This window comes from Anabrus simplex, chromosome 12 (genome assembly GCF_040414725.1).
Source record: "Anabrus simplex isolate iqAnaSimp1 chromosome 12, ASM4041472v1, whole genome shotgun sequence".
NCBI lineage: Eukaryota > Metazoa > Arthropoda > Insecta > Orthoptera > Tettigoniidae > Anabrus > Anabrus simplex.
This window is the reverse complement of record NC_090276.1, coordinates 55,406,859-55,426,563: the sequence shown is the minus strand read 5'-3', so window position 1 is coordinate 55,426,563 and position 19,705 is coordinate 55,406,859. Positions and strand designations below refer to the sequence as shown.

General features: G+C 40.7%; 1 protein-coding gene across 1 annotated transcript in view; it reads left to right on the top strand.

Moving 5' to 3' along the window:
• The window catches only part of LOC136884356 (uncharacterized), a 209,818-nt gene extending 193,088 nt beyond the window's left edge, over window positions 1-16,730 (top strand). Inside the window, exons 3-4 of the mRNA XM_067156478.2 lie at window positions 9,535-9,652; window positions 15,308-16,730. Of these exons, the coding sequence (XP_067012579.2) occupies window positions 9,535-9,652; window positions 15,308-15,507 (318 nt within the window). The 3' untranslated portion in view covers window positions 15,508-16,730. The remainder of the gene's footprint in view (window positions 1-9,534; window positions 9,653-15,307) is intronic.
• The last annotated feature ends 2,975 nt before the right edge of the window (window positions 16,731-19,705 follow it).

The window sequence follows — 19,705 nt, the reverse complement described above, 5'->3', positions numbered from 1 at the left end:
CATAGGGGTGTCTTACCCTACAGTTTTCTTTCCCAAGCAGTAAGTCATATGAGTATCATGTTTGGTTGATCACGGTCATTTTGGACATTCCTTTCATTCTTTCTAACCGCCATCCCGATTGGGAATTAACTTTGGCTCAAACGGCATCCAGAGTGTCACAGCTCATCTCAGCTACCCGAAAGACAATGAACTCGCCACTAATATCGGTCATTTTTCGGATTTTTACATTTCACCCCTTCCTTTGTGCCTTTGCTGGCAGGACTTAGTGTTTACAGTGCACTATGTCTTCTGGTGGGCTAGAGCAATTTTGTTACTTTCATTGATCTGTCTCTGTCTTATCCTTGGCTTTGACAATATGAAAGTGACCGAGGTATGAGCGATGCTAGTAGTGCCATTCCTTCTGCAGCCAGTCCCTGCTATGAAAGGTGTGAAAATGTTGCTCATAGGGTCGATTGGTGTATGCATTTCAGTGGGGTTGGCAGACTGATATGTAATAACTTCTGGCTCATTTCCCAAGTACGCCTCTTCAGTGATCGCTAGGCCATCTATGACAGCTGGTGGCAGAACTGTTGAGGATCCAACCAGCCTTACGGCTGAAGACTTAACAACAACAACAACAACAACCCCTTCCTTTAGGGATGCTAGGGGTTTCTTGCCCCTACAGTAACTTTTTTCAGATAGTAAATTATGTGTGTATCTAGTTTGGTTGAGAGCTATGCTGAAACATACACACACATTCACCCGTAATCTGTCATTTTCGACATTTTCTTTCGTCTCTCCTTCTCACTCCCTATGCCATGGGGACTGAACTTGGACTTTTAATTTTTATATACCGTTTATAGAAGAAGGAAAATAAGATAAGTTTCAAGAAACACATCATAATCTTCACATACTGTTGGTTAGGCAACCCGCTGATCAGATTTGTCATGCGGTTTACTTACCCTCCCCTATTTCCCTCCACGCCCCCACCCTTCTCACCCCCTATGCGGAACTACCCATCCGATTTCGTTCAAACCACTTCCTAAACCCTCCCAGGAGTAATAAGAACAAATTGTGATATTTTCATCCAGATTGCTCCAGTAGTTTTTGAGTCTATTCGAGACATACATACAAACAAACATTCATTTATAGATAGATAGATTACTAATGTACCGGTATATATTTCTGAGAGTGCGAGTCCTTTCAAATGGGGTGGCGCACTACGTACAACCTGAAGGTAACTATGAGTGGATAACTAAGTTTGTTTCCTTTCGAGGAGTTACCACTAGTGAAACTCGATTAGAACTCTGTGACCTTGCCCACTCTGTATCCGCAAACATTTTAGAGATGCAGCGTGGAATTTCCGACCTTGTGAAGCAATCGTTATCAGTCACTAATTTACTGCGCAATTTGAAACATTGTATAAGTTTGTGCAAGGCTATCACAATATTTACACAAAGACACGTTGGACGCGTCCCGTGAGCTGAGAACTTCTCGCCCTGAGTTGATCCTTGATCCACGGTCTTATCTCCAGGGTCAGGGAGCAAGGTCTCCAGTCAGCATTTCATGAAGCTTCAATCCCGCTGAGTATTCAAAACATGACGACTTCTTCAAGTGCATCGTGCCTGCCTGCCTGTCTTTTATTGCCAACCAGAGTTGGGAATTACTTGAGAAAAAGTAATCTAATTACTTGTATCGATTACATTCTTAGTAACTTGTATCGAGTACATTCTTAGTAACTTTACTTGTATCGATTACATTCTTATCGACTACATTCTTAGTAACTTTACTTGTATCGATTACATTCTTAGTAACTTTACTTGCAGTCGTTACTCTTTAACATCACGCGGTAGCAGAAACGTGAAAAAAATAAATTGTGATGAAAATAGCTTTTTCAGCACTACAGCGGAAGAAAGGCAGATGTAGATATAGGGAAGAACATACAGTCATAGAAAAAAGTATTCGTACACTTAATACTGAAACAAAAATACTTAGTACACTTATTGTCATGTACGTTGTATACCATCTGTACACTATGTAAAGATATTTACATCATAAAACATACAATTGATAGACGTCTCTGTCATTAATACATAAATAAATGAAAATACCATGATTTCATACTCATAAAAAGTATTCGTACAGTCTGGTTTTACTTTCATTCCACACTGATTTTTGTGCACATTTAGTATTTTGTTGGCAGTCCTTTTGATTTTACAATGGCCTCAAGCCGCCTAGGCATTGAATGAACTAGCTTGTAGGTGAAGGTGGGCTCAATCTTACCCAATACTTCCAAAAGAGCCATTTTCAAAACTGGCTTTGTTGAAATATTTCTTCTGCTCAGTCTCTCTTTAAGATAAGCCCACACATGTTCAATCGGATTCAGATGCGGGGATTGGGGGGGTGTTACCATATATTTGGGTGGGTTGTATAAAATCCACAATCGTGTATCAAGGGCCGTATTCTTTGAATCATTATCCTGCATGAATACATAATTACACAGAAGTCCCATTTTTTCGGCACTAGATGCTAGATGTTTCTTCAAAACTTCAATGTAGTATTTACGGTCCATCTTTCCATCTATGAATTCTAAGGAACATACTCCAGCTGAGCTAATGCACCCACAAACCATTAAACCACCTCCAGCATGCTTCACTGAAGGAAGCAGATTTTTTCTTCGAGTTCTGTGTTCGTTTTCCTCCACACATTTTTGCCATATTATTGAAAAATGATCAATTTACTTTCAACCGTAAATAACTCGGTCCTAGAATTTTAGAGAAGCATGTTTATAGTCTATAGCATATTGTAGACTTTTCTTCCTATTTGCTAGGGTAATTCAAGGTTTTCGCCTGGCATTTCTACAATGATACCCATTCGTATATAAAAATTTTTGAACTGTGGAAGCACAGATATTAAGTTCTAAATCCTTTCCTAGCTCAGACGTCAGTTTTGCAGCACTGATTCTAGGATTTTTCGTAACTTTCCTGAGGATTAGTCTTCTAGTTCGTTCGTCTAGTTTGCATGAACGTCCACATCTACGTGCATTTCTGATATATTTTCTCTCACCATACCTGTCAATAATTCCCTGAATAGAAGATCTTGGTCTCTTCACAAGTTTCGATATTTCCGAGAGCGATTTACAGGAATTATGAGCCTAGATTACAATCCTTCTCTCTTCTTCTGTTGTTTCTTTCATTTTGCGGCCCATCTTACTGATTGACTGTATCACTTGTTGTTTAAAACGACTGAAGCACAACTGACTTGGTACAAGACGTGACCTTTACTGCTTACCTGGGTTGCAAGGGGTGTTATCAAGGACTTTGATGTGAGATAAACCATCTGTACGAATACTTTTTATGCATCTATGTTTCGAACTTACTGGATGACACGTTTGTTAAAACAAACATTTCTAAAGTACTATTGTTATTTCCGGTACGTAGTCATATTCATGTTTCGCGAAATACCGAAATATAGAAAAGTAGTCAAATTTCTAGCAGCTTATGGACAATGAGTCAACTACAAACGACAACATTGCTTAACGTTTAAGGTGTACGTATACTTTTTCCCATGACTGTAAGTGAAAAGGAGACCAGGCCAGAGGACGAAGTAGCCTGTTTGATCGGCACCGTAGTAGGCTACTAGTCGTTAAAAGTGAGAAAATGTGCGGTTTATCGCTTTTAATCGCTACATTCCTACTGACGTTTTTGTAATGACCTATGTTAACTTCAGTTAGGAAAACCACAAAGTCGGTCTTTCTGAGAATCCCGTAGCGAAGCACCGATACAATCAGCTAGTCTATGATAATATCTTTCGGTTCCAGTAGAGTTTGATCACGTCAGTTTCGAGTACAGTTTGAGGGATGTGCTTAAAATATGGAAGTCTTTCATCAACCAGTCTGTATTTAATAGCAAGTTCTTCGTGTAAAATCTTGGCAACCGAGTCGTGGCGTTCCTTATTCTCCCTTCCTGAGAAGTGTGAGCATCCGTAAGTAACGTGATGGATGGTTTCTTGCGTTTGGCAGCCATATCGGCAAGAGTCCCTCATGACTAATGACTGTTGGGTCTCTCACCAGGTTTTTCAGGAAGCTTCTGGTTGGAATGACTTGGTCTTGTATAGCCAAATGAAACCTTCTGTTTCGGGGAACATTTTTCCTGCAGTCAGCCAAAAGTTCCATGATTGTAAATTGGCATTTTATTGTCTAAGTAGTAGTAGTAATAGTTTGATGCTAAACAGTAAAAGGTTGTGACAAAGAAAATAGTGTAGTACAAAAAGTTATCTTCATCTCCGCTAAATCGTGCACGTAGAAATAAAGTTTTTACTAAAATTATTATACTTTATAGTTACGTTGGGACAAGAAATTCGTGTTTATGAATTGTGTAATGAAATGTTTAAAAAATATTAAAATACAAGAATTTTTATCACAAAGTATAGTAAAAATTATTGCATTTTTTATGAATTTTACACGAACCTTTGTCTACGTGTATTAAAATCTAACAAAATGACAAAAAATGAAATTAAAGCAATAGATTAACTGACATATGAACGTATGACATATTTACAGGAAATAAAATAATTTTATTTTCAAATCATTATAATATATTTTTTAGATATTAACTCTAACTTAAAAGTAGAACTTCTGTATATCAATAATTCATTAGGGGGCGTGAAATATTTTACGGATGCAATGGGGGCGCAGGCCCACAAAGGCTGAGAACCACTGACTTACAGTAATATACCAAGAAGTAGAATTAAAACATAAATTACAAGACGATAACCAACAATAACAACAAACAATTCCATGAAAAGCAAATATTACAAGAAATTTCACGATAACATCAAGAAGTGCGATAAGACAAGAAACAAAAGAAAAAGACTTGACATATAACAAGACACACGAGTAGAGTAACATAATAATTAAAAGTAATCGCAAAAGAATCAGTACGAAATTTGTGGAAAATAACTTGAAAGATTCCCTCACATACATCTCTTCAACACGTACTAAATGTACGTAACACGACCTAATAGGTTGAAAGTCGGTTTCGATTACAATGCGGTCGTGAAAATTCAATATTCAATAAACCACATATTCCTCACACGTAGAATGGGAAAATATCGTCGCTGTTCGGGTAAAAGGTCATATCTCACAAAGCTCTTCCTATCCATTATTTCCCTTAAGACTGGTCACACCTCTCAGCCACACATCAATATGCAGCACATTAGAACATTTTTCGTTGTGTTCATTTTCGTATGCTAACGTGTAAAAGGAAACTGAACCATACGTACATTATACTGTAGCAGTGCTTAAATAATTCATGCGAACACACATTCCTAGAGTGCGGCCTGCGCAGATACAAGGAAAGTGCGTGTTATTTTATCAGCTTTATCTGAGTTCATTGACTTCTATCTTGATGTATCCAAAATGTGTACCAAGCAACTGATTACGCCATGACTCCTTGTTACGTATTCTGCTGTTTAAGGAGGCCAAGAAATGTGGCCAACTTGGCTTTCTTTGTCCGACAGTCACGTGGCCTGGCTCTGTCTTCCGCAACGAGCTGGTTGGCAAATGTCCTTCCCAGCTTCTCAGATCATTAACTGATACTCCCAGCATTGAAAGTGGAAGTTTACCTTTAGAAATAAGCATTGCTCTAATAGGGTTAACATTTTTGTTGGACACTCATCTTAGTTTAGGATCTTCAATATTCCATCGAACTCCTCGAAGGTACGGTTCATCTCGATTTCACCTTTTCCTGCATGCAATTTTATCTGCGGACCTCGCCCTTTAAAACCCAAGAGATGGACGTAGTCAGAGGTGGCCCAATACAGGAAATAAACACCAGATTGCTGACCCTTTCAATCTGAAGACAGTTCATCTTCTTTGTTGTTACTTCATGTATTGCCCTTAATGACCTTTCGCATTCAGGAATTGTATGAACAAGCTGTACTAATGTCTCCAAGTCTTTGTGTTAATGGGTTCCCTAAAACATTAATGAGGACATGCCTCGACATCTCATATGGTGCTTTCATCTGGTTTCCCGCCTGCCTTCTGGAAGACGAAACGAGAATGTCCCTCCCCTAGCGGAGCCCCGAAGATTCCAGTACCCCATCGCCAGCGATATAAAAGGAGGCTAGCTGCGAACGAAGGGAGCAGTTGTTTTGTTTTTAATTTATTTTTTAATTTCCGCTTCTCGGATAAGTGGAAGATTTCGCACAAGTTATTTACACTGCCCACTTAACTTGCTGGCGAGATCTAGTGTTTACAGGGCACTATGTCTTCTGGTATTGGCTTTGACAATATGAAAGTGACTTGAGGTATGAGCGATGTTAGTAATGTCATTTCTTATGCAGCCAGTTCCTGCTATGAATGATGTGAAAATGTCGCTCGTTAAGGTTAGTTCGTGCGTGCATTTCAGTGAGCTTGACAGTCTGATGTGTAATAGCATATTCTAGCTCGGTGACAAAAGCGACGAGAAACTACATCACGCCTCATTTCCCTAGTACGCTTCTTCAGTGACGCCTATGCCATCTATGAAAGCTGATGGCTGAGCTGTTCATGATCCATTTTTACACTGGTATTTTAATATAGGTCAGAGTAACATGTAGCTTCTACCGAAGTCTGTCTCTTCAATGGCTGTGACAGTATGGGTGGTGCACAACTTGAATGCATCTGAATGTTATGAATGTGCTACTTATCGGGCTAGTCGTGGTGTAATAGCACTTTCTGGCCGAATGAGGAAAGCAATGCCAAACTACCTCATTCCTCATCATGCCTTGTACATCTCATTATAACACCTTCACTGGTTTTTACTGCTTTTCTATTAACACATATTCTTTGATGGAGCTGTTTGAGGATCCAACTAACCTCCGGGCTGAAAACTGAACAGATACATTATGCCAGTTTCTGTTGGACATTGTGTACTTATCAACTTTATATCCTCAAACAGAACTTCCAATTTGTGATAAATCTTGCCTGCTGATCTTTAGATTCTCAACCGATCTAAGCTTCAGAATTTCAGTCAGACACGCAAACAACTGACCACTTCTGATGTGTACAATTTTAATGTTAGAATCCGTACGCCATCACCGTAGTGCAGTGAAAACGTTACGGAAGAGACAAATAAGATCGGTTTGAATGAGTACTTTGAAATTTTTTTAGAACATTTTATTGTTTATGAACATAGTCTGTTGGAACCAGAATATTTCGGGAGGCCGTGTGTGTGTGTTTTTTTTTTCGGTATAGTGTATTGGTCCGTACCTGCTCAACTAATACACAGGAAAGAAGGTTTTGCATGCAAACGTTGAATGGTTGCGAAGTTATTTGGTTTCTATTTTCGGAAACGCCGAGGTGCTTAAAATGTTGCCTCTCAGGAGTTGCTTTATAGTCCGGCAAGTCTACCTACTCCAGGCTGTCATATTTGAGCACCTTAAAATACCATTGACCCGCGAGGAACTCGGTACCTTTGGCTTAAAAAGGTAGCGCTCTATAAATATACCGGCATAGCATCATCAACCCATTACTTCGCCTGATTGCCTCATTCATAACAACACTCGGCTATGCGAACTGCCAATGCACTAATGAGTGCGGATCACTTTCACTCCGCGTAAAAACACAGGAATACTATACGCTACGGTACCTGCTCGCTGATATTCGCAAATGAAAGTCATAATAACTCTTATTCTCACGCTCGCCTGTGGCAGTCATCTGGAAAGTTACACTTCGAGATAGTTCTTATTGCAGCTCCTAATCTTGCCGCAACGTAGATGGGGGAAAGTGAGGTTATTATTGGATTCAAATAAACCGAGGTCATGTACCAGTATATACCGAATGCAGTCAATCTTAACGACGTATAATGCAAATGTAATACTGCTAAAGAGTTCAAACCACAATTGGTTCCACAGTTATGCAGGGTTAGTCAGCTGAAATGTTTTTCTAACCACTAGCTTTCACCTTGTATTCACACCAGGAAAATGCTGGGGCTGTACCTTAATTAAGGCCCACTTCTAGCCCTTTCCTACACCATCGTCGCCATAAGACCTATCTGTGTCGGTGCGACGTAAAGCAAATTGTGAACCAATAAATGAACAAGATAGCCACAGTGAGTTGAGTGACAAGGCGAAAGCCAGCAAGAAAGAAAAATGTGTGTATAGAGCAGAACTTGCTTTCCATATTTCACAGAAATACAAGAATCCAGTTTTAAAACACTCTTAGACTACTAGTAAAATAAATTTTAAAATAGATTCTGACAAGAATAAGTCCGACTCATTAGCTGAATCGTGGTCATTGAGGCCTTCGGTTCAGAGGGGTCTCGGGTTCGATTCTCGGCTGGGTCGGGGATTTTAATCGCGTTTGATTAATTATTTTGGCTCGTGGACTGGGTGTTTTTGTTTGTGTTTGTCTCTACACTTTCCTCTTCATATTCAGACAACACACCACACTGCCAACCACCCCAGGAACACGCAATAGTGATTACCTCCCGCCACATACATCAGAAAGCCCATAATACAGGGCTAAATCCGCATTTGAGATACAATTCGCACTCGGGATGAGTGGAAAAAGAATAATTCTGACAAGAATAACTTTGAAACCTTAAAATATGGAGTAGTCTATACTTAAAATAAAATGTTAAATTGTGTAAATATGTCAGTTTCCTGAAATGTGTAAACAAATATAAATGTACTGTAGCCGGAAATATGGGCAAATATGAAAAATAAAATAGCCTATATTAATTTTAATAATTCCAAGTATCCTAATTCATAAACATGTAACAATATTTTTACTGTAGCCAATGAGAAAAACAAATATGTATTTAAGTAGAAATGCTTAGGAGATATAACATTCTTAATACTTTAGGCAACCTTTTTTTTTACGACACCGATATGCTGGGTTGCACAGTCACAAGTCTGCACGAATTGAGAGGGGAAATGTTGTCTTAGAGTTATACGTTTGCGGCAATACCCTTCCTGTCCATTATTTTCCTTGAGACTGGTCACGCCCCCAGGACGTGGTACAACGCTAGCGTTCGAAGCGGGGGCCATCTGGTGATGAATGAACGTACCATTTCCACTTCTACTTCTATTATAACGTTCCAAATTCAAAAGTATCATTGTTTAAGAAGCCTTTCTCGTGGACAGTCGAGAATTCTTCTGAGGACGCAGAGCACGGTTTTCTGCGAAACGTTAAGAATTTCATCTTATTTTCTTGACACGGCACAAGCCCAAAAGCCTATACAATATCAGTTCTCGTTGTGTTCATTTTCCTTTGCTAATGTGTAAATAAAAATGAACCGTAAAATAGAAAATAATTTGAATGTGGCCCAATATGGACTTCTCTGGGACTCATGAATTGTTATGATGGACTGCATGTGCATACTTAGCTTGGAGGCGTGGCGAGTTTTAAAGATAATAGTGGATAGGAAGAGCATTGTAGGATACGACGTTTTGTTTGTTAAATGACGATATGAGTTTGTAACAATTGGCATATCTGAAACTGGTAACTGTGGTAATTCACCTGGTACCTCATCTGCACGTTGCTAATGTTGTGATGTTCTTGTTCAACAGATGGACAACGCGGCCTTTGAACGGGAAAACAGCAGCACCAGTGTTCCTGTCGAGATGGGAGAGGAAGGCGCCATGTCTCAAACACCTGTAACTACAGTCAACGCGACGCCCGTCAACGGTACGAAAAGCATCACTACGTGGCAGTACAGTATTCTGGGGCCAGCCCGATCATCGCTGTGCTAACTGGACAGGAAGCAATTTCTTTCTCTATTAAAAAAAGTCAATATACAATCAAAATCAAATCCCAAGTTTTCCATAATTGTTCTTTATAAGAACACTAATTGGAACGCTTGTAACGACGCGAGTTTCCGGCACCGAGAAAACATTTCTTCACTAAATTGGTAACTCCATTATTAATAAAAATAAGTCTATAATTTCAGAAGCTTGCTAAGAACACTTGGAGCTACGTTTCCTTTCTTTCTTCCTTCCTTTCTTAAACTTTTTACCGTTTCTCTTCTGGACTCAGCGAGGTATCCTACCTCTACCCCCTCAAGGGCAGTGTCCTGGAACGTGAGACTTTGGGTCGGGGGAATATAAGCGGGAAGGAGGACCAGTACCTAGCCCAGGCGGCCTCACCTGCTATGCTGAACATATGGTGGTGATGGTGATTGTTGTTTTAAGAGGAGGTACAACTGGGCAAACATCCTCTAAAAAGTATATAACACTAATTAGAGAGAAAAATTTGAAGGGGTCCGACACTTCGAAAAATGAAGGTATCGACCAAAGGAAGACAAGGGCCACGAAGGGCATAAAAATGAAAGACACCATAGGCCTCCATACGTAATACCGTCGGGGTCTGAAAAGAATAAGAGTTGACCAAGGGAGGTCGGATAGGACAGATGAAAGTGAGGAACCTGGAACAAGTAAGTGGAAGCAATGTCAGGACTCAGCTAAGGGCTCCGTGGTCGCTAACCCACTCTCCAAAGTTCAGAGCCCCTGGGGCCCCTTTTAGTCTCCTCTTACGACAGGCAGAGCATACCGTGGGTGTTATTCTACCACCCCCACCCACAGGGGGATGCCATGTGGGGGATGGGAGGGTTGGAAGGCATAGACAAGGGAGAGGGAAGGAAGCAGTCGTGGCCGTAAGTTAGGTACCATTCCAGCATTTGCCTGGAGGAGAAGTGGGAATAAATGAAAAACCACTTCGAGGATAGCTGAGGTGGGAATTGACCCCCCCCCACACACACACACACACTTTTCTCAGTTAACTTCCCGAGGCTGGGTGGACCCAGTTCCAGCCCTCGCTCCACTATTTTAAATTTCGTGGCAGAGCCGGGAATGGAACCCGCCCCTCCGGGGGTGGCAGCTAATCACACTAACCACTACACCGCACAGCCGGACAATAAATATTACGGAATATTTACTTCACATAAAGCTATAATATTTCAGAACCGTATAGTGAAGCATAAAATAACCTATTCTCTGGTGCATTGTAAAGTTTAATATTTAATTTAATATCGTATGGCCCTTGGAGAAGCCTGGTGCAGGTCTTTTCGAACGTCTACAGGTGACCTGCACATCTGAGAGGATGGTTTCTAATGCTTAAGACAGCGCAAACAACCAGCCTCCGATCCATCGGAATTAACCAATTAAGGTTAACCCGACCCCGCCAGGAATCGAATCCGGAACCCCGTTAAACAAAGGTTAACATGCTAACCATTTAGCCATGGATCCGAACAGTTTAATATTAATTGCTGCTTGAATTGCGTTGCTAAAGCAACACTGCAATCCCTGGACAGGGCAGGTTTTTTTTAACTTCAGTCGTCAGCGAATCACCTAGAATTATATTTGAATGTTACTCGTACATGTACAGCGACCATGATACATGTCCAACTGCCTCAGTCAAAGATAACATAGCACATATATGGAGAAAATTATTACCCTTAGCCCCCTGTAGCATCATTTCCGGAAGAACAGATGTCAGAGATATTATGCACATAGTTAGGTTTGCCATCTTTTATGGTTACTGAACTACAAGAAGAAGAATATTATGTAGCAAAAATGCTACACTATGCAGCGTAGAATTAAATAAGAAGTGGTCTTAAAAGAATACATCCCTAAGGATTTTTGACCGGAATTGTGAGGACTGAAAATATACATATTCTTATCCGCGAAAACTTTTGACAAACGAGGTTGAAATTCCACATGATTGTTACTCATATATGTCTTAGATTTTAAATAATAAGTGGTCTTAAAACAATCCCTCCGTAAGGGGTTTTTGATTGCCAGACACGGTTTGATGACAAACAATATTTGGCTTATGGAGTTTACATTTCAAATGATATCCTAGGTGTTTATAACAGAAGGTTTGAACTCCCTTAGGGAGTTGAATGGGGGTTAAGATTCGAAAACGGAAATATTCATTCCTACGAAAACGTTTGACGTACGAACTTAAAATTTTACATGAAGGTTGGTGTTCGATGTCCTAGATGTTAAATAAGAATTCATTCAACATTAAACCCCTGAAACAAAATATTCATTCCTTCATTACTGTTCGATCCACGAAGTCACACTTTCACAGCTTTGTCGCTTCTATATCCTAGATGTTTAATAAGAAAGGGTTTTGAAACATTCCAACTATACGGTATGGGGTGCAAATGAGTATTAAATCCGAAAAATAATCATTTCTCCAAAACCGTTTGATGTACTGTACGGACTGATGATATATTTTACAGGCTCAGTTCAAAACCGTAGCAAAGCATGGTTATCATGCTAGTATGCTAAATAAATAACAGATTTCTCTTCGTTTATATAGGAAATAAAATAAAATAGTTGATTAAATAAATAAATAAATGAATAAACACAATATAAAATATTGTCCAAATCAAGGGGTCAAATTGAGCTCGAAATAAACTTTCCATGTACTGGGTCATTTTCAGTACATGTACCATATCTCTAAATCACTTCTCCCGGAGGAAAACAGATGTCTTTATTTATAAATTTTTAATTACTGAGTTTAGTGCCTTCCATCTTTTGACACTAGTGAGTAAAAGTAATTTCTTCATTTTAATTCCACATAATTCAAGAATAAAAACCAGTGCCCGGTAAGAACCGAATAAGTTGAGTTATCTTATTTATATTCTGAATGTCGTTAATAAAAGTGGCTTCAGACACATGTCAGTTTGTCTTGGGTGTTGTAATTCTTTTTCTGGTATTGTGGGCGTGGACACAGTTATATTGTAAATCCATTACTGATAGTGAACTCACACAGGTGTCTTTGTTAATATTAACTGTTAAATCTTACTAGTTAGGAATGCACGAATGTGACTTAACCCTCAGTTACCCTAGTCATACGAGGACTTACTTACCCAGGTCCGGTCTGACAGACCTCTATATACTTTCGCGTACTACGAACAAGTGAATTCATAAAATGGGTCCGAACTAAACTATACACACTATGTCGTGTATATATTGAGGTAACACACATATAAACAAGAAACATCACATACATTATTTATATTAAGATTTCTTTGAAACTCTGCTCACATTGTGAATTAAAGTAGTGTGGAAACAATATTGGAGATGATTTCTTACTTATTCGCATAGGACGATATTGAACACAACATGGCATAATGGCCAGAAAATATAAGGAAAAGTAGTAAACAAATAAAAAGTACAAGTAATTTATTGACCATATGCTACTGTTTTAATCCAAGGATCTGAGTCAAGGTTGAATATTACTTTCAACAAACTAAGTTCACATTCGTAAACAATAATATCTATAGCTTATCGCTGCATCCTCGAAACATGCATATTTCACTTTCAAAATTTTCATCAACGTCGTTTGCTTCATGCGAGCTTCTGAATATGAAAGCCGTAACCAATCACTACTGATCTGCATTTAGGGCAGTCGCCCAGGTGGCAGTTTATCTGTCGTTTTCATAGCCTTATCTTAAATGATTTCAAAGAAGTTGGAAATTTATTGAACATCTCTCTCGGTAAGATATTCCAATCCCTAACACCCTTTCCTACAGATGAATATTTTCCTCAATTTGTCCTCTTGAATTCCAACTTTATCTTCGTATTGTGATCTTTCCTACTTTTAAAGACACCGCCCAAACGTATAACTTAACACCGATACCCACGTCCGGTCTGGCTATTTTTTTTTACTTCATTTCCAAATTCCTTCGTTGAATAAATATTGTTTTATTTTAAATTTCTTTTCCATTTAATTCGTTCAGAGAGGATGATTACCTCGTTGTACTTCCTCTTAAAACACCCATAAAAGATTAAAGAACACGACGATTTTTTTTCCGGTTGCTATGAAGTAGAGAAACAATCACTGTTGCCAGCTCGTGCCGTCTAGCAGACTGGTCCTGGATACTTGTGGGTTAACACAACTTCGGTTTTGACTGGTCCACATAAGAAAATAATGCCAGGTCATCATACGACAAGTCAGTTTCACTCACGATACAAAGCAGAAAAACCATTCATTTTGAAATTAAACAAAACAAATCCAAACGCACAATGCTTTGACAACATTTGGTGACGATCAGTGTACTTGAATCAATCAATCACTACTTATCTGCATTTAGAGCAGTCGCCCAGGTGGCAGATCCCCTACCTGTTGTTTTCGTAGCCTTTTTTTTTAAATGAATGCAAAGAAACTGGAAATTTATTGAACATCTCCCTTGGTAAATTATTCCAGTCCCTAACTCCCCTTCCTGTAAGCGAGTATTTGCTCCAGTGTGTCCTCTTGAAATCCAGTTTTATCTTCATATTGTGATCTTTCCTACTTTTAAAGACGCCACTCAAACTTATTCGTCCACTGATGTGATTCCACGCCATCTCTCCACTGACAGCTCGGAACATACCACTTAGTCGGGCAGCTCGTCTCCTCTCTTCCAAGTCTTCCCAGCCCAAACTTTGCAACATTTTTGTGACGCTACTCTTTTGTCGGAAATCGCCCAGAATAAATCGAGGTGCTTTTCTTTGGATTCCCCCCCCCCCCCATTTCCTGAATCAAGTAGTCCTGGTGAGGGTACCATACACTGGAACCATACTGTATTTGGGGTTTTACCAGAGACTTATATGCCCTCTCCTTTACATCCTCACTACAACCCCTAAATTCCCTCATAGCCATGTGCAGAGATCTGTACCCTTTTATTTACATTCCCATGTATGTGATTACCCTAATGAAGATCTTTCCTTATATTAACACCTAAGTACTTACAATGATCCCCAAAAGGAACTTCCACCCCATCAACGCAGTAATTAAAACTGAGAGGACTTTTCTTATCTGTGAAACTCACAACCTGACTTTCAACCCCGTTTATCATCATACCATTGCTTACTGTCCATCTCAGAACATTATCGAGGTCATTTTGCAGTCGCTCACAATATTGTAACTTATTTATTACTCTGTACAGATAACATCATCTACAAAAGGCCTTATCTGTAACTGCACTCCCTTACTCATATTATTTACACATATATTAGAGAACATAAATGTCCTATAATACTGTCTTGAGTAATTCACCTCTTAATTATTACAGGGTCGGATAAAGCTTCGCCTACTCTAATTCTCTGAGTTCTATTTTCTAGAAATATAGCCACTCATTCAGTCACTCTTTTGTCTAGTCCAATTGCATTCATTTTTGCCAGTAGTCTCCCATGATCCCATGATTTCGTATAGTTTAAAAACAAAAGCGTGCTTCCCGTAAAAACTTCAAATTTTTACTTATCTTGTTATACCGTAGGATGAGTGAAATGTATAAATAACTAAATTATATTCACAGAGATTTCTAATGTTTTCTTTTATCATTGTTCACAGGTAACGCTCCCGCGCAGTGTTCGGAGATGTGCCAGTCACTTCACTTACAGCACCAGACACACTACCCGGAGAAGAAACCCGCAGCGCCACCAGAGAGTCCGTGGCATCGCCTCAAGACGATTTTTCTCATTGGCATCATTATCTTCCTCGTCTTGTGGATCTTTGTGTATACTCTTTTAAGTCAGTTCCATCTGCTTTGAGAATGTTCGATGCTGGTACTCTGTACATAATTTTCACGAACCGTCTTGAACATTGCCTGAAGAGTGTCTGCAAGTTCTGTACCAGGTGAATTATACTGTGAGATATTACTCGTCCGCTCATCAGGATGACATCGTGTGTTTCTAACACGACATTGTCCATGGCATCCATGGCCCGTGCCTCAATATTTTAATGCCTTCAAGCCTCTCATAGCTAATTACAGTGGAGCTTCGGTTAATCCGGGCTAATTGAGGGGAGAAGTTGACCAGGTTAACGACATTCCTGATCTGTTTTTGAAATAACCTAAAGAAATAGTAGAAACTGAATTTAAACGTCGTCTTTAGCAACAAACCACTTTTTTACCGTGCATTTTGAAGACATAGGCCTTAAAGAAATACACACATTCGCTATGTTATGGTGTTTTCGAAGGATGAGCCAGGCTAAACTCAGGCCTCTCCCTTCTCTCTATTCTTTTCTATATTAAAATTGTGGCTTTCGGTCTTAACGACAATTTAGCCAGCCACAATTTTGGATATTTCTGATTATTAATTGTCAATTTTTGTATGTTTCTGATTAATTATGAATCGACTTTGATGAATTGATCTTATATATTTAAGACGAACACAAACAACCAGCCCCTGAACCGGAGAAATTAACCAAAAAGAAGTTAAAAGCCCTGCCTGACCCGGCCGGGAATCGAACCCTTGGCCCCAGTGACCAAAGGTCAGCACGCTAAGCATTTAGCCATGGAGCCGGACCGTTCCCCTCTCACGCTTCTCCGCGCCTCAAATCACTGCAACACATCTCCTGGCCTAAGAAAAAGCGTCACCCTCTAGGAGGCCCGTCGTACCCCATGAGGGTACAGAATGAAAGCTTCCAATAGTAGTAGTAGTCACCATAAAATTCATTCCGAACTTCTTTGCCAGTCTCGCTCCACTAGGGTACTTACTATTATGCTTCTCCAAACGTCACCATTTGATGCGGCTTTGATGTTCCTTGCCCTGTTGCCCGCCAATGACAGCTTCAGTAGGCTAGGAGGGAAATATTATTTAATTCAAGCTGCACCACTGAGAGCTCTCTGGTATCCAATGAAAACCTGAGAATGCTGGATGACAGTTCCTTGTCAACTTTACGTGGAATGACCCGCTGGGTTCCCCTATCTTGTCGTATCGTTATTCCATATCTCACAGGTTCGATGTAAGTGATTTGGGTACTAAAAAACATTCACAACCTTGATCAAACCATAAAATCTATCTATCTTAATCTGTTTACCCTCCAAGGTTTTTTTCCTCGGACTCTGCGAGGGATCCCACCTCTCTACCGCCTCAAGGGCAGTGTCCTGGAGCGTGAGACATTGGGTCGGAGGATACAACTGGGGAGAATGACCAGTACCTCGCCCAGGCGGCCTCGCCTGCTATGCTGAACAGGGGCCTTGTGGGGGGATGAGAAGATTGGAAGGGACAGGCAAGGAACAGGGAAGGAAGCTGCCGTGGCCTTAAGTTAGGTACCATCCCGGCATTTGCCTGGAGGAGAAGTGGGAAACCACGGAAAACCACTTCCACGATGGCTGAGGTGAGAATCGAACCCACATCTACTCATTTGACCTCCCAAGGCTGAGTGGACCTCGTACCACTTTTTCAAATTTCGTGGCAGAGCCGGGAATCGAACCCCGGCCTCCGGCGGTGGCAGCTAATCACACTAACCACTACACCACAGAGGCGGACAAACCATAAAATAAGAAATAAAATAATGTTATTTGCTTTGCGTCCCAGTAACTACTTTTTAAGGTTTCCGGAGACGCCAAGGTGCCTGAATTTAGTCCCACAGGAGTTCTTTTTACGTGCCGGTAAATCTGGCTGACGTATTTGATCACCTTCACATACCACCGGACCGGGCGAGTTGGCCGTGCGCGTAGAGGAGCGCGGCTGTGAGCTTGCATCCGGGAGATAGTAGGTTCGAATCCCACTATCGGCAGCCCTGAAAATGGTTTTCCGTGGTTTCCCATTTTCACACCAGGCAAATGCTGGGGCTGTACCTTAATTAAGGCCACGGCCGCTTCCTTCCAACTCCTTGTCCTTTCCTACCCCATCGTCGCCATAAGACCTATCTGTGTCGATGCGACGTAAAGCCCCTAGCAAAAAAAAAAAAATATATATATATATATACCACCGGACTGAGCCAGGATAGAACCTGCTAAGTTGGGGTCAGAAGGCCAGCGCCCCAACCGTCTGAGCCACTCAGCCCACCAAACCATAAAATAAATATGAAGTGAGCAGCAAATTTGGAACAAATAAACACTGCACTGCAGAAAGAAAACTGACAACATCGCATTCCATCCCACTCACTTCTAAGCAACCCTTTGAGGTGCTAGTTCTTAACCTATAGACGAGCCCAATAATACCTGCACTCGTAGAGAAAAATTCCAAACACTACCAATGTTTTTTTGTCACGTATGGAGTAGGGGTGGGAGGGGATACGTTTTCGTTGAGTAGCTTGATGAAGCCGCGCAATAACAACATAATGAGTGTAATAACATTTCCCATGTGTAATTAAAAAAACTCACGCAATATGTATACTTAAAATCTGCTCTCATAATCTAAAAAGAACAGAAATTTCTTCAGGCGTTTGCGGACCACACAAAATTCTTACTATCCATTGTTGTATCTCGGAAGTCAAAGAACTTCACTCTTGTGTGTCATAAACTCAAAGAGGAAAAACACAGAAGCTGTAACGTGATGCAACAATGGGAAACGAGGTTTGGTTTGCACCGAATATCATGCGGATGCTCATTTTTTTTATCATGATCACGCTTTGTTGTCAGCGTAATCTACTAAAATGTCGCAGAAGCGCGCTCCCCACTCGGCTAAGAATCGATTCAATAAGGCGGAAGATGACATCCTGGGGTTTCTCATACCACAGGTGCAACAGCAGGTCTTCCAGCTGGCGTACACTACGGGGCGGTGCTGATGTAGCATGGACCCGCTTCTTCAAGTCAGGCTATTTCGGGGTCACGGCCATTAAAAAGCAAATTCGCCAACATATTCCCCGAACCAGTCGTCCACAATCCTGTCAGTGTGGTTTTACGCATTTACCTGTTAGAATTGGCCATCACCACTGCTGATATGAACGAATTAACTTGGTTTCCATTAGAGTCCAGATACCGGACAACTGTCAGGGACTGGAGCGCCATAATAATAGGCTACACTGTGGCCCATGAAAACATCGCCCAGACAGTCACACCTCCTCCACCAGACTGTCTCCGCCCAACAAGGTGCCATAGCCTCCGATGGTAATCGGCGTACACACGCTCAGCCATCGATGTGATGCACCAAAAATCTGGATTCAACGGACCAGGTAACCTTTCTCCAATCATCCACAATCAAGTATCGGTGGTTTTGTGCCCATCTCCTGCGCTGCTGTCAATGGAGAGCAGTCATCATTAGGTTACGACTAGGTCTTCGACTCCTCAGCCCGATGCGCAGCAGTGTTCACTCAAACGTGTGTAATGGAATATTACCCTGGTCAACACTGTTATACCTGTGAGCGGCAGCCTCCGCTGGCCTCTGGCGTCAGTGAGCCGTTATGTACCAGCAACTGGACGACATGTCGTTGTTTGCCTATCGTTGTTCCACTTTTGATACGTATTCACAACAACGACTCGAGAGCAACCAACCAGATGCTGGTACCAAGACGCTACGCCGTCACAATTTGATCTCTATCAAACTCTGGGAGATCGACCAATTTTACCATTCTGACGCCGGAGACACGATTAAGAGTGAGGCTGCAGACTTATGCTCTACATGTCATGCTACCAGCTTGCCACGTACACCGCTCCACGCTCCAAATGCGATAAACATTCCCGGATGTGGGTGGTCATAATGTAATAGCTCATCGGTGTATAGTCGTGGAATAAATATAACACACAGTTTTACAGACCGAAAGCATTTTCAGTTATATATTTTTTGATTGAAGATCTTCCCGCAGCATTTACCGGTTGTTGTGATGACAAAAGAGTACCTGAAGAATAATGCAGTTCGTTATTATATTTTTAAAATATTAATCTGCTGGAAAATACAAGTGACCATAAGGATGCAGAGTACCACAACAAGTCTACAGCAGTTATGCATGAAGGAAATGAAATATCAGAGATATGTCATTTGCGGTGCTTTGGATGCGTTAACATGAGGATTAATGTAAATG